Genomic DNA, 16,618 nt, shown 5'->3' with positions numbered 1-16,618 from the left:
CTTACGGTACGGTATACTGTTTTGTACACACACACACACACACACACACACACACACACACACACACACACACACACACACACACACACACACACACACACACACACACACACACACACACACACACACACACACACACACACACACACACACACACACACACACACACACACACACACACACACACACACACACACACACACACACACACACACACACACACACACAGTGAAGTGAACAGCTGTTTCCCCTCCAGGCCTCAGTGCCAGCTCAGGCTTTTAGCTCAATGTAGCTCTAACTTCAGCTGACATGTTGTCTTAACTGCTTGACTGGCGGGTCACTTTGTGTTTGTGTAAAATGTGAAGAGGGTTAGCGACCTGAAGGAGGCTCTGCTTGCATGTAACGCTTCTGTAAAGCTCATCGCTATCACCAGTAATACCAAACACAAAAAGATGCTGTAGACCTTGAATAACATGTCAAGAAATTCTCCGCCAAACATTCTAGACAGATATGGGGGAGAAAAAAAGTTTGTTTTATAAATCAGCAAAGTTGTATTAATTGAAATTAAATGTGGGTATAACTGAAGTGTGAGAGCTTTCACTCTTACTGAAGGTTATTTATATTAAAGTCAAAGAGAAACGTGCCTCACATCTCCTGTAACAAATATATCTGTACATTCAGAGCTTCTCCAATTACCTTGACTTTTTCCTTTCAGCCCCGTTTCACGACATGACAGTCAAAGCTAACTGAAACAGCTTTCTTTTTTCTCTCCATGAAAGTTATAACGGTGACATTTACCGCTGACACTCTCTACTCTTCTGCTTTGTCTGCTCCCACTGAAAGCCATTTTCCAGTGTCAGACAGGCTTGTACGCACTTAGCCTACATGGAGCAGCACGAGTCAAGTGTGAGCCTTTTGTTTGCTTTCAGATAGACCCAATTCTATGCCAAACTGCTCTTGATGGTACTTGACTGTTCAACCTCAGCGATGCTGCTGCCACTTGCGAGTTTATGGCTCTCCGTACTCTCGGCGTGACACACACACACACACTCACTCGGCTGCGTGATACCTGGACTGGAGTTTGTTTTCTGTTTGACAGACGATGGCGGGAGCTGCAGGACGCATGAAGTTCTAAAGAGGGGACAGTCTGTATTTTGACATTAACCACACAGAGGCTTTTGAATGCCTTTTTTTCCTTCAACATAAGACCGCTGTCTTAAACCACACGGTAAACAACAAGTTTTAAATGGTACATTATCAATTCTGGAATTTCTCTCCATCTCTTCAACAGAACTCACTCTGTGTGCCGCAGTCATGAGATAATCGATGAGAGCTCACGTAGCCGATAGCGTCGAAGGTCAGATGCTTGTCTACCTTTTAGTGCTTCAAGCCTGAGTGGCAAAAACTGAATCTGCATAAATTGTGGCATTAATCTACATAAACTTTTACATAAGCGGGGAAATTTTGAATGCAGGGGTCAGGCATCAGGGGCAGCAGTCAAGGACGTAAGAGCACAGATTTGATCAAAGTGGCCACAAGAGAAAGAAGGGGGGGGGGTGTAAGAGAGAGGGACAGAGAGAGAGAGGGGGGGGGGAGTGGGGTGGTGTGTAAGAGAGAGACAGAGAGACAGAGAGAGAGAGAGAGGGGGGGGGGAGTGGGGTGGTGTGTAAGAGAGAGAGAGAGAGACAGAGAGAGAGAGAGAAAGAGACAGAGAGACAGAGAGAGAGAGGGGGGGGGGGAGTGGGGTGGTGTGTAAGAGAGAGAGAGAGACAGAGAGAGAGGGGGGGAGTGGGGTGGTGTGTAAGAGAGAGACAGAGAGAGAGAGACAGAGAGAGAGAGAGAGAGAGAGAGATGGTGTTCACAGCAGGTAATAATCACCAGGTTTCTGAACTTGCTATTACGCTCATTTCCAGCAGGAGTGGCTGTAATGTGTACAGCCAGTCATGGTGCACACATCACAGAAATATCCGGGTGTACCATAATCTGGGTTTCTTTAAAAGCCTCGACTATAGCACCCCACACCGACACACAAACACAAGCAATGTCATATCTGCTGGAAAATAGATCCAGATGAGCTCAAAAGAAGAAGGGATGGATTTTGAGGACTAAGGCTTCATCACAATGTCTCCCTTTTTTGTTGTTGTGTGTTTTCCTTGAAAGGGACCGGCCTTGGACTGAGCTCTGTCCTTGGTCAGAGCCCTGAGCTCTGTCTGAAGTGTTGTAAAGGATAAAGGGAAGACAAGGTTTACTTCTCCAGCTCCTACTTCATACTTCTTTGATCAACAGACACAAAGCAGCGGCATTCAGACTTTAATGGGAAAGACAACACTGAAAGGACAGTACAAGACAAATTAAACGACAAAACAAATAAGTGAACTGAATTACTGCGTGTGGAGATTTCGTGAACAAAGTATGAGCAAACTTCAATCTGCATCTGTGTTTATAATCATTTCTATGACGCACCTTTATTATAAATTGTAATGGAACATCTTAACTGTTTCTGTCTGCTGCGGTTTTGTCATCTTCTCCGAGCCCCTGAATCTAATCTACTGTCAGTCACATGTTGGAGACTTCTGATTACGGCAAGTATTTGCTCGTTGTCTGAAGAACCGACGCAGGGTATCCTTATGAAAACTTGGTCATTATTAAATGACTGCTCACCAACCCCTCTCAGTAAGCATTTATAATTTGCATCAGATATATGAGATGAATAGCCTGCAGTACATTCTGTTCTCGTGGGAAGAAGGCTGAGCAGGAATGATATGCAAATGTATATAAGAGCTATAAGAGAAATTTAAACACAAAGCAACAGACAGCAGGTTCATCAGCACAAGTCCGATTCCCAATAACAATCTGGGGATGAGTCGCAGAAATAAAACAACAGCCAACTGCGCCTATGACTTTATCCCAAGTTCTTTTGACCCGTTTCTCCAAGCTCTCTATCAGTCATGTATCAAACTCAGAATACGAGGAAGAAATGCAAATCAAAGAGCTCAGTTTTCCAGCACTCCCTTGACGTCATGGTGTCAAACTCAGCTGACAGACAGGCTCCAACCAGAGGGATGACACTGGTGTGGGGAGGAGAGGGGCCCTGCAGCTGGCCCTGGGCTCGGCTTGTCTAAAAGCGTGTACGGCTGACTGTACAGCGATGTGTTTCATTTTAGATCTCTCTGCCTGAAAGCTGAGTGTGCCTGCCGTTCGTGACATTTGCATATTTACCTGCTTGACATTCTCCCTTTTTATTTCTGCTAAGCATTACTACATGTCTCTTGTTTCTCCAGTATTTTAAATGTGTTTCCTCTGTGTTTATAACTGCACGTCCCTTTATCACTCGATGTGAGAATACATTTTCTATTTTTATCCGTCCAGGAATATAAAACTCACAATAAAGTCCAAACACAGAGAGCTACTGTACCTAATACTTAAGACATCAAGAGGCTAGACAGTGCCAAATTACATATTCTCTAATAGGAGACATGAAAATGGCATCAAGTGCTGTTTTTAAGACAAACACACACAATGACACACACACACACACACACACACACACACACACACACACACATCTACACAGTTATGAGACCAGAGGCTGGGGAATGGTTCTGGTGCAGGGACAGCGACTGAAGTGACTCCAGGTACTGGCACTGGGTGTCAGATATGCTGCAGTGGAGATAAATACAACACCTGGGGGATTACATGAGAGCACAGGGTAATTACACAGTCCTGTGTGTGTGTGTGTGTGTGTGTGTGTGTGTGTGTGTGTGTGTATACACACATGAAAACCCCGTGTTAAGACCTCAGCTTTCAAGCTACAGCAGAGGGAGGAAATGCGCATGCAGAGCAAAAGCCACTAGCTAATGCAGGAGCCTGATGCAGTCTAACACACTGCTACACACACACATATACACATGCATTCAGAGCGCAAAGCCCTTTGGCCTTTAGAGGGCAGGCAAAGACAAGAAATATAAAAGCAAAAGGGGGAGGAGGGGAAAAACTGGAGTAAAAAGGAGGGAGGGAGGGAAGGAAAGAAAGATGCAGTGCTGGCTTCCCTTATGTCTCCCTCTTTCTCTCTCTCTCTCTGGTCTGAGGCAGACAAGCTGGGAAGCAGGCAGCTCCACAGCATGGTAAACATCCTCTCTCTCTCTCTGAATATAGAGGCAGGGTGAGTGTGTGAACTGCAGCCAGGGCCACGGCATCGCACATCCACAGGGAGCTGCTAGCTAGCAACTAGAAAAACCACAGCAAACACAAGGCAAAGAAGTAAACCACCAAAGCAGCCAGCGGAGACCCGTCAGTTCGAGGAAAAAGAGTCAGACATGTGGACATGACACGAATCCTCTCAGATTTAGGAACAGGGTCCCAACACTTTGTTTACATTTGATAAAGGGGAGAAAATTATCAGAGAAAAATACATGCATGGAAAAGTCGGTCGAATAAGGGATGTTCAGCTGGATTTACCCCCCCAAAAATACTAAAATCTATACCTAGACTTAAGGATTGACAATTCTAATTCTGATATGAACAAGAGTATATATTAGTACAGATGACGAGTGGAGAAAAACACTGATAGCTGACATATTGCTTCCTCAGTCGATCAGTAAACTCTGCCAGCACTAAAACATGACTTGTAATTTGTCATATAATCATTTACCAGTCCCCTCAGACTTTTCTTCTTCTTCTTTTTTTTTTTTTTTTTTTTTGGGGGGGGGGGGGCTGTTAAACCGACAACAGCAGTGACATAGTGATCCACCTGTGTGTTATCAGTTGTTTTAAACTGATTTACCTGAAACATTTATTTATTGGGAGGCTCACAGGCCTCTCACACTGACATTGGTTTAAGCCTCTGAGATTGCCTATGCACAGTTGTATATGATTACCCTACACCCTAAACTACAGATGAATCCTGGCATTCAGAGGGAGCTGATAGCTTGGTTTCACTAACATGGACACCAACTGTCAGCTCTGAGTAATCCCCTGACACTCCCACAACTACAACCATGGTGAGACAGGGACCATCAGATCATCTTAGAAATAGCGGATGCTGATAAGAGGTGGGCAATAAGCACCTTAAATAATCAGAGTGGAGCCTTAAATCAACTCTTAACTGCTCTCTTGAATCAGAAAAACGCTAAGCACTGCCATCAGCTGTAATGATGTCAGGAACTGAATCATCAGCAGATTGATTATTGGTTTATTCTGGTGCCATTAATGTGCAGACAACTTTATTTAATTAGTCAGACTATTTGGATGTATATGAAGTTGATCTTAATTGATTGAAGTTGAAATATGCCAACATAACTTCAGTAAATTAAAGGAAAGCCGAAATATCCTCCTTCCCTAATATATATCAACTGGCAAAAGTCTGCAAAGCCATAATGACAAAATAAGTTTTCAGTTTAGTTTTAAAGAGTAGTTTATGATGTTTTTATGTGAGGCGTTATTACAGAAGGATGCAACTGAAGGAAGAGGTTTTGCTGCTGACTATAGCTCACTTCTGGCAAGTTGTGAAGAAGGCAAATAGCTGAATGAATATCCTGTTGGCTGAAAACTTGCCTGTGTAACCTGTCAACTTGTTGGCATATTCCAAACAATGAACAAAAAAAACCAAACGTAAATTGCAAAGCCAAAAGTTTTAAGGTCAGTAAAGGGATCTAGCTACAATGAAGTCGAGCTAACAGCTACAACACACCTGTCTGTCAGTCAAATTAACCATGGCTCTTATTATGCCTGATTAGGCATTACTCTTAGCCTTTGTATAATAAAACAGATATTACAACCTATTACAGTTTTGACCAAGGATCAAACCTGGTTTGGACCTCGCAGTAAACACTTCTGTTGTGTTTAGCTCTGGGACAAGTTCTGCCTGTCATGTAGATTTGTATTTAAACTGTATTGGGATTGAAAATGTCTTGATGAATTTATGTTGTCTTCATTTAGTTGTTTAATTGTAGTCAAAATAAACATTCTGGCTCAAACTCAAACTGCGACTACAAGGGATGTAACGACTCACTCAACTCGCAATACGACACGATACGATACGATACTGGGTTCACGATATGATTTTTTTTTACAAAATGAGACTGAAGAAAAAATGTGACTAAAAAAGACTCCTTTAATTTTGAATGAAAACACCTGTGCACCTCATAATCTCTTTGGCTCTTAAACTCATTTGGGTGAACATGGCTACAAACCTGCTTGTAGTCTTCGCAGCTACCATGGTAACGCCTGCTTTTTACAACCAACCACCTCTGCTCTACAGCTGCTGACACTCACCATATTACTGACAGGGTCCAAAATTAACTTTTTGACTTACCGGCCAATTTGGCAGGTAGATGAAAATACAGGCCAAACATGTTTTAGTTTATTAGATTAGTTGTCAGGGACCATGTACAAACGATAACATTAATCTCAGAGAAAAGAAGCTTCGTACTAGATTATAGCAGTTTGCTAATTTCCATCTGCAGTCCCTGGGAAGGCTGAACATTTTAATGGCTGAAATAACAAATAATGTTTTTATCTGGCCTACACAGCTGTTGCTGTACATTTAATTGAGAAAGTATTACGTTCTGTTGACTCAATCACAGATTTAAGTCACAGAATCAATAGTTTGATCAGATCAGGAAATTCAGACCTCCCCCCTGCTCTCTGAACCACCCCTGCATTAACATTACAGAATAAAGCTAAAATCCATCAGAGGATAAAACATTATCATTCCACTAAACAACTTCTCTCTTGATTTATCTTTGACAACATTAGACAGTTCATATAATCAGCCAGTTCATCATTAGACATTTGACTCGGTTGTTTAAATCACGGATCAACTGTGTGCCGCGCACTAAAAGACGACCCTAACTCTTTAGAGGTGTAGTACTTCAGTTCAATTCAATTTAATTTAGATCCTTCCTGGTTTGTTGTTTTAATTCACATGAGGTGTACTTTGTCTTTTGTGTATAATGATTTTAGTTCAGGGCTGGAGGATTGACACAGACAACAGTCTTCATGGCCAACAACACTAAATCATGTCTGGCCTGTGACTGAGTATTTTGTCCTCTAAAACCATCCCAAAAGCAAACAGGAAATAAACCATGAAACTCAGTTTTGTGCACATAGAGGCAGGTCTTTAATTCATAAAATTCTGCACTCTAAATTAGTATGTTATAGAAATACATTAAACTCAATCAGAAACTTGTTGCTGAGACAGGACCGCTAAATAAATAGAAATAGTTGGTGTTCCCTGGCCTCTGCCCTTTTCTTTTTTACTAAAGCTTTTCCACTTACTCCAAGTAGCATTCTCAATCACTAAATGCTGCAGCTGTAAAAAAAATAAATTAAGAGAGAAAGGGCAAGATATGTGTATGTTTGTACATTTTAAAAGGTGATTCTGAGCTTAAGGACACTGTAAAAAAAAACTATTGGCAACATCCTCTCTGGGTTTATGTGAACAGGGGTCTCTCTCTCTCGCTCACTTCTCTTGGAGCATGATGAGGAACAACCGGGGAGACGGTTGGATAGAGCTCCAGACTTAATCCTGGCAGCCACCCCAAAATACAGAAAAGAAAGGGGTGTTTTGGGGGGGGTGGGATAGACAGGCAGGAAGAAGAGGAGAAAGAAGACAAATCCAGTGAAAAATTCCCAGCGAGGGAAGTCCTTGAAATACAGCCTGCAGAAAGCTGAAACATCAACACACCCAAGTAAAGCCGAGGGCTCCAAACACAGCCTCACCTCTAATAGTACGAGCGCTCTGCCAGTTCAAGACCCACAGGGAAATAAGCTGAGCAGAATGAACTTTCTTTACGGTGTTGACAGTGAAGAGGCCCAAGTGTATCTGCAGTGCTACCTGAGTCTGTGTGTGTGTGTGTGTGTATCTATGACAGAGATAGACAAACAGACAGATACAAACCATGACTGACTACAGCAGGTCCGAGGGGACTGTGTGTTTCCTGTGCCACTGAGCAAATGACATCTTTCTGCTCCACAAACACTTGTTCGCATTAAGATCTGCTGGGACCACGCCAGAACGATGTGCATTAACCATGTGTATATTTATGTGTGTGTGTGTGTGTGTGCGTGTGTGTGAATACAGGAGACACGCAAAAGTCCAAAGAGGAATTGAAGATGCAGTCATGTGGCAACCTGTTTGGCCCCTTTTGAACTTGTGTCAAGCCAAACTATAAGAGAAACAACCAAAACATTTTAACACATAGCTGAACAATTATTCTTGCTCTTATACATTTTCCCCTTCAAGCATCTAAATTAGTCCCTGTGTGTGTGTGTGTGTGTGTGTGTGTATGTATGTATGTGTGTGTGTGTGTGTTTTTACAAGCAAGGTGGACTGGCTGTGCTTACTAACACGGTGGGCTGTATTGAGAGGAGAGCATCAGCGATTGCGCTCGCAGGGCCTCGTAGTGACAGCTTAAAGGCTCTTTTCTTCATCTCTCCACCCTCTTTTCCTTGCAGACACGCCTCCTCTATGTGTGTGTGTGTGTGTGTGTGTGTGTGTGTGTGTGTGTGTGTGTGTGTGTGTGTGTGTGTGTGTGCGTGTGCCAACTCTGAACTGCACAGCTAAAGGCTCCGGGTCATTTTCCATTCTAATCAGGGGTACCGGCTGCCCGGCCTCCCTGCAAAAAAAAATCTCTTACGAGCTGACGAAGGGGCACAGTGAACGTCAGCAAACACACTTCAAGATTCTTAATCGCGAGCCAGCAAACACTTCATCTCTCATTTGAGGTTCCATACCAAATGCTGAATGTATAAACTCACACTAAAATATATAGCCAAGGCCACTTTGCGCAAAAACAAGCCAAGTAAACACAAACACACATCTACACAGGGTCATGTGGGGCGGCCTTGGGCAATAGGAGGAGGAGCAGAGGAGAGCAGAGTCAGCCTTGCCCTCAGCCATGGCATCCTTTCCTTGCCAGCTCCATAAGCCGTCAGGGACTGAGGTAGAGGGGGTAAGGGGGGTGGGATTTATCCATTCCTCCTCCCCCCCTTTACAATTCACCACTTAAAAAGCACACAGACACACACATAGACACACAGAGCCCAGGCCTCCGAGCAGACAGGCTTACAAAGGGGTGAGATCACTCCCAAATAAAGGCTTTGTTAGCGTGCCAGTGTCAGTGTTGCCCTCTCTGGCCTAGAGAAACCTTGGCAGTAAGGTTGAGCTTCTCATTGTGAAACAAGTAGGACAGCGGAATGAACGCTGTGATGAAAAATATAGTTTCAGGAGGCACAGCCAGACTAAAAAGCAGGCATATGATAAATAAGACCGAGAGAGAGGAGTGAGAAAGCATCTGGCCCACTAGCCTGCTTTGCTATCATGGGACAGAGCACAAAATATAATAATAAAAGAAAAGTAGCCTGATGTATGGGTGTTAGAAATGCAGCCACTAGCAAAAAAGTCCTGTTTAAGTTAAGAGAAAAAACAGGAATGAAAAAAAATAAAAATAAATAAAAAACCTCAAAATAGGGATATGCCAAGTTAGCATGATGTAGCCCCAAAGCTAAAACTTTCCGCATCGAACAGCCTGGACTTAAGACTGCTGGAAAGAAGAAGGAGAAAAAAAGACCAGGCCTATCGATGGTGTCCATGGCAACTGTATTGAGATCATGGAGAGACCATGTAGCCCTGAGTCAAGTGGACCACCTCCTCACCAGCTCCCTGCTGTAGCCTTTAGACAAGCCGCCATCAAGGTGTGAGGAAATAGAAAACAGTCAGGAGAGAGCGAGTGAGAAAAAGAAGTGTAATGTATGAGCCCGCAGGTGTTTAAAACCAGAGTATTCTCATTCCTGTTGTTCTGTGAGGTCCCACAGTGGAGACCCGGCTTAGACAGCAGGCCAGACGTCTGCTACTCACACATGCACACCCACCCACCCACACACACACACACACACACACACACACATACACATACACACACACAAACCATCTCTTTTCTAATTTTACGGATACAGATAGCTACTTTTTCCTCTGACCTCTTTTAATTTGCTCTCCCTCCTGTTTCAGAGGAAGGGAGAGGGAGAAAAAGAAGGGAGCGCTCTCTTGTTTCCTCTCCGGGACTAAACAATCCCAGTCTAATTTATTTTTTTAGGGCAGATTATGTACATGTGTTAATAGGAAAGTCGAATCAAATTAACTATAATTAGTCAAAGTGAGAAGTGAGCGGAGGCAGAGGTATGTTACAAGGGAGAGTTGTACAACGTTTTCACCCCCCACATTTCCTCTGCCACCTGCTGCCGTGCACTCTTTGACGCCACCCTCTCCTGAGCTCTGTCACCCGTCACGCTCACTTCAACCCTCCTGAGCAAAGACTGCATGTGGCATGCAAACATGCAGACGCACAAACTACTCGTGTTGTGACACATTTCCTCACGCAAAAAAAAAAAAAAAAAACTGTGAGTGAATTTCACAAGCTCCTCACATCTCGTCAAAAAATACATTAACAGATATCTGAGGAGGTGATGCTGTAAAGTATTTGGACAGAAGCTGCATTGCAGGGTTGTACGAATATTAGGAAACAAGCAGTTTGGGCAGAGGAGAGAGGGTGTTGATCATCTTCCACTATTTCTAGGGTCTAGTACTCTTCTCTTTGCACAATGTATGTGTTCAACCTCTGAGTTATTAAGTACTGTATATAACCATCAATACAAATTGTAATCATTTGTCATTCATGGTTAATGATGAAAAAATCTTTGGATATTGTTCAATAATTGTCCACGACTCATGTCAAAAAGAGGGTTGGATTTAGTAGTAGGCATAAAACAGAGAGAATCTTTCATTCCTATGTATGAATGAAGCTGCAAAATTCCTAATCTTAAATTTCTTGTAATGCATGAGGCATCTAGGATTCCCCATCTAATTCAGCGTCTTATTTTCAAATGTAAAAACAGATGAGAGCCACAGATGACATCAGCCACTTCTTTTACAGGCTGAATGGTAATCAATATCAAAATGTCTCACCGTCATCAAGTCCCTCACTCCACCAAGGGGCTAGTTGAGATAAAAATAAAAAAAACCTCCCTGCTAATAAGGTCGAAAAGCGGCATTCAATCTGTCAGCTACTTTGGCTTCATTTGTTGGCTACATTAAATTGAAAGCTCGTGTTGGCTGCAGCAGCAGTGACATGAAGCCCACCGCTGCGGTAAATCATTAGCTAAATGGCTAATTCTACAGATTAGCTCTCCTGGCAGTCAACTGGCCAGACAAGTTAAAGGTGTTTTATTTTAACATTAAATGATTCCATCGACGTGACAGCAGCCATTTGGTTTGATGAATTGTTTCCAGGAAGATGGATTACTGATAAACATCTGAAAACAATGGCGTATGGCCAATCTAATGACGAAAAAAAAACATGTAGCATACAGTTGAAGTAGCATTTTTAATCAATCCTTCCTGATTGATGGTACTGACAAAATTAAGAACCAACACTGAGTAGTGTCACAGATTCTTCTTAACAGGGTACTATGTTGAGAATGAACCTGATCATAAATTCAACTAATTCAAACATAAAACTTTCCTTTAAATATATATATATATATATTCTGATTGTTAAGAGCCCTTTCCTGACCTTGTAAACATTAACTGCAGACATGAAGGTGTTCATTTTTGTCTTTACAAAATCAAGCTCTTGTGCAGCTAAAAATGTCAATAAATCTAAATCAAAAAATATCACAAAGGTGAATTTAGTAAGTCATCAGAAATATGACTATTTGGCAGCCTCCTCCAGGATGTGAAAGTTTGATTTCGCTACATTGCAGGCCAACAAACTGAAATAATATCTCAGACTTTGCAAAACACGACCATTCACTAAGTATTAATTTGTTGCTTAACAATCTCTTTATAAAGAACAAAATAATAAGTAATATTTATTTTAACTTGAGGGTATTGTGAAGAAAAAACAAGGGCAAAGTAGTTAAGAGTGTTTGGTCTAAAAATGCACATTTTTGTCACACTCTCCATAAGCACAAACTTTAAGGCACAATGTCTCTTTGTTTTGGCTAGTTCAACTCACCTGCATGCTCCAGTAGCATTTTGGCGATGTCCATGTGTTTGTTTAGCAGGGCGTCATGCAGTGGGCTGACTCCACCCACCTGGTTATTGAGTACAGGGGCAGGACGGTGACGTAGCAAAGCCTCCACACAGGCTGTGCTGCCATGGTTACACGCTTCGTGCAGAGGTGTCCAGCCCGCGTAATCTACATGGTGAACAAACCAGGAACACAAACAGATGAACACTGCAGTAATCTGGAGAAAGACAAATTGTTGATTTTATCTTTAAAACATTACAAGGTCATTACAAATATACTTTCTGAAAATCGATATTCAAAAAAACAGTTTAGAATTTACAAGGTGAACCATTGCTAACAGTATTTAGCGGCGCAATACCTGTGTTTGTAACAATTATATTGGAAAATGACAACGTTCAGACAAAGTTATGTTGGCTAACCAGCTTTGTTGCAGAAAACGTTGGTTAACTATGGAAATTAAAATCTTTGCTAGAAAAAAAGCTAGCAGTGGCTAACTGGAGAACATTTCAGAAAAAAAATTATAATGACTTTTGAAGCTGAAGCTAATACTGCTAATGCTAATATTGTAAGTGAAACAGTTCATACACAAAGCTCAATACTTCACATGAAGGTCAGCTAATTTTTATAAAGTTTATATTAATTACATAATTGTCCTCCAGACAAAGCCTGCCTAAACCTTGGATGCTAACGTTCGATTAACTATCATTGAATTATTTTCAATTCTTGCGTAGCTTTATATATCCCGTCGGTCTAAGTACATAATACAAAATCTGCATTTCAACCATGTTCCTGAATTGTTTCAAATTTAGAGATTAATCAATCGAAAAGAAGAAAATAAATAAACATATAGTTTTGTTCGCTAACAAAGGACTCACTAACAAAGAAAATGTCCTGCTTCCGTAAACCCGGGCCTGGTTTTGGTAAACAACTGTTTGGTGACAGCGATAATGTAACAATTCTTTAAAAATAGTTTTCCCAATCACATTTTGGCCGTCACCTTTGGCATAAGCCCCCTGCTGAGATGGAAGTTAATTCAGGCAGCTGTTGTATGACGATTACAATCTAGCAAAATCTGAGAAACCTTTTGAAACGGCAATACATTTCCATTAAAGGAGGGCGACTCATTATATTTGACCTAAAAAGGACAAAAGACAGTCACTCTGAAATATCAAAAGGCATTCAATACACTTAGGAAAGTCATAAATAAAGAAATAAATCTGCACCTCCAAACCAACCCGCTCTTCTAGACACACCCTTTACATTTTAGCTAAAGGTTAACCTCAATGATGACGCACACGCACTCCTATTTCTTCTCTGCTATCTTTTTTTCATCGATGTTAATCGCTCTTCGAAACCCAAGAGCAAACAGTCGGAGAGTAGTGAGGTTACAGGAAAAAAAGGAAAGCCAGAATGTCTTACCTTTAACGTTGACGTCTGTGCCAGGAAGCGTCAGGATCTGAAGCACTGTTTCCACTTGGTTCCTCTTGCAAGCTCTGTGGAGGAGGGTCTCTCCTTCGACCAGGACACACACAACGGACAAACACACCCAACAGAGAGGAGAGGCGGAAGAGAAGAGAGAAATCCAAAATTAGGGTGTGCCCGATGTCCTGCCCATTGTCCCCCTCCATATGCTGAACACACCAATAAAATACCAAAGAAATGTCCCCTAACATCACGAAAAAAAGCCTGACCTAAAAAAGTACGACCCGCCAATGAGGTTGCGATTTAAGAGTGGTGATGAGAAAAAGGGGGAGATCTTTCAAGGGAGGAAAAAAATTAAATATGGAGTTGGACTAATTCGCCTCGCTCTTTGCCTCTTTTACAGACACAGAGATTTTCCACTTACACTTTGAGTCAGACAAAGTTAATGTCGGGGGCAGTCAGCGAGTGAATGGATGTAGCAGTGGGAAAGTAGACTCGCTTCCTGTCCGCTCGTCTCTGTATTGTTACTTGAGAGGAAGTTATGGTAGACAGCCCACGCACAAAGCGTCCAAAAGGATTCTTCACAGATCCAGGGTTCAAAAGCTCTGCTGGGCATTGCCAGTGTCGCCACGTGATATTTAATCAGCAAACTACCAGTGAACAGGCATGAAAAAACCCTCTCAAGTATTCCATTTACATTTTTAAACACAAATTTCCTCCACTCTCATCCCTCTTGTTTCACATCTTTACCCTGTCCCACACTTTCTCCTGATACAATATTAAACCAGGAATATATTAGCGGCCCAGAGCCCCCTCTTTTCATGTATGGCTGAACTTCAGAGGGAAGTTAAAGGCCAAGCATGAGTGGCTCTGTGCTTGCCAGTATAATACAGAACTGCAAAGCCCGTAATAAATGCTTTACTAGTTCTCCCCAGGAAGCCACGCCTGTACAGGGGCTCCACTCCAGCACTCACAGTGCACAGACTGGGGCAAAAAGGAGGTGGAGGAGAAGAGAGGAGAAAGAAAACATGGGGGTGAGAATGAGGAAGCAGGAGAGTAAAAGGAGGTTCCTGCATTTCAAAGCATTAAAGTTAGAATAAAGAATCTTGAAAATGCTGGATGCTTTTTATTCTGAAGAAGAATTCTTTTCTTCCGGGAGGTGTCTTTGAGGATACAGATGATGCATTAAACGCCATTGAGAGGGAGAAAATAAAAGGAGTAGGGGAACAGAAAACAGGGAAATGCAAGGGCGGTTTATCAAATAGAAGATCATTTCTGGGCTCCAAAGATGCGATGCAAAACAGTCGGATGTTTAAAAGGTTTGAAATGAACACACTGTCTGGTGCTGATAATGTCCACTTCAGAAACAAAATACTTACCTTTTATGTTTTATAATACTGTATTTCTCCCCATATTGTGGGTGTCATTTTTTCAACACAAACCTTTACAATAACTCTCCAGAAAATGTGATCATTTTAGTAGTACACCACACATATACCACATACCATAATGGACCTTGAAGACTTATATAACATATATCAGTAAACACTGGATACACTGTAAAGGTTTTAAAATGTGTAACAGAATAATGCTGTTCAGAACTAGAGGAAGTTACAGATAGACACTTTAAGGTGCAGTGAAGACATGCAGGCAGCTTTTTTACAAAGAGTCAGGTTTTGCAAATCAGGCTTCAATATCCATGTATGACATTTCCACTAATTCAGTATCTAACCCGTGGGTAAACAGTACTACGTAAGCTGAGAGTTACTGATCCAACTGTTTGAAGAAAACTAATGACTGAAATAAAAAGCCCAATGAGAAACAAGCTTTGCTAAATGACTCGATCTTTACTATCCAGGGTAAAGACCCACTGTCAGTGTCAGTGTTATAAAGACAATAATGTATTCTTCTGGAAAATGTGTGTTGCACTGTAAAATAAAATTGCCTAAATTCTGCATGTTTCATCAGAGAGCAGACATACTGGCAGTTGTACAGTAAAGATAATGAGGTCAATCACATATCGAACCAATAATTCCAATTGAAAATAAAATTGAAAAACTCCAACAGAAGGCAGAGTCCGGTCCAAACTACAGGCTCTAATGAGTAAGCTGTACTGTGTGGCACGTCACTGTTCTACACTGACTGCTCTGCTATTACCAGGCTCTAAAACGCTGTGATTAAACACCAATTCCACTACACCACATGTGTACACATCCTCGCAAATGCCAGGGCCAATCCATGGACTGTTAAATCACTTTAATGGCTCCAATTTGGACACAACGCCTCTATTATAGGGGTAATTGCATGCTCAGCATTTACAAGCACGAAAAGGATAAATCCGCCTGTCCTTTTCTATAAATCCCCTGTTTCACACTTTAATAGAAAAGTTAAATGTATGTGTTGCTCTTTATATCCCTCAGTCTGCTCACTTTACTCCTGTAAAGTGTTGCTTGTCCTGACGATCCCCGGATCAAGAAGCAGTAGGAAGCCTGTAACAATGCTATTTGTGAAGAATGTGGTCAAAAGTTATCCAGCACCATTTATGGGATATATTTTAAACTATTGGAAGACCTATGCAGTCACTGGGTTAAAGAGCAATGGTGACATGTTAACATATCGAGATTACAGCAGCTTTAAATGTACCCAAAACGATTTTATAAGCATTAAAATCATCATTTGACTGTATTAGCTTGATGTTTGGATTGTGCATTGCCTAAGACAAAGCTGTCTGCCAAATGAGTGAATGTGAATGAAATATTCTGATCTAAATCTATTACCTCCACCGAGGACTTTATGTGTTTAGGCTCTCTTGGTCTTTTTTTAAGCAGGTTTACAGAGAAAAGACACCAGTCATGAAATGAATCAGGATGCATCACAGACCAAGGAAGAAGCCATTACATTTTGGAGCAGATCCGGATTTATCTTAAATATAAAGTCACACATCTGATTGAAAAGCATTACTGCTGCTACAATATTAATAGTAACTGATATAAAAAATGAGGACAAAAATGTTTTCAAGCAGCATTGAATGTGTCTGTGCATGTTGGAGTACATCAAAGTCGTGTGTGTACATCAGTGATTTCATTTGAAAGATGCAACTCGGGATATTATGTTGCCTTATAAGACCCATGAGACTCCACAGCAGTATTAATAAGCTTCTGTTTTTA

The 16,618-nt window shown here is 41.6% G+C and overlaps 1 protein-coding gene across 2 annotated transcripts in view; it reads right to left on the bottom strand.

Annotated features, from left to right (window-relative positions):
• Nucleotides 1-16,618, bottom strand: part of slf1 (SMC5-SMC6 complex localization factor 1) — a 30,157-nt gene that overhangs the window by 1,722 nt on the left and 11,817 nt on the right. For both annotated transcript variants that reach the window (XM_079337731.1, XM_079337732.1), the window contains exons 16-17: nucleotides 13,449-13,541; nucleotides 12,015-12,197 (exon numbers count right to left, since the gene is read on the bottom strand). In XM_079337731.1, the coding sequence (XP_079193857.1) occupies nucleotides 12,015-12,197; nucleotides 13,449-13,541 (276 nt within the window). The remainder of the gene's footprint in view (nucleotides 1-12,014; nucleotides 12,198-13,448; nucleotides 13,542-16,618) is intronic.

The sequence above is a fragment of the Symphodus melops genome (genome assembly GCF_947650265.1).
Source record: "Symphodus melops genome assembly, chromosome: 1".
NCBI lineage: Eukaryota > Metazoa > Chordata > Actinopteri > Labriformes > Labridae > Symphodus > Symphodus melops.
This window is presented reverse-complemented; position numbering and strand designations above follow the sequence as displayed.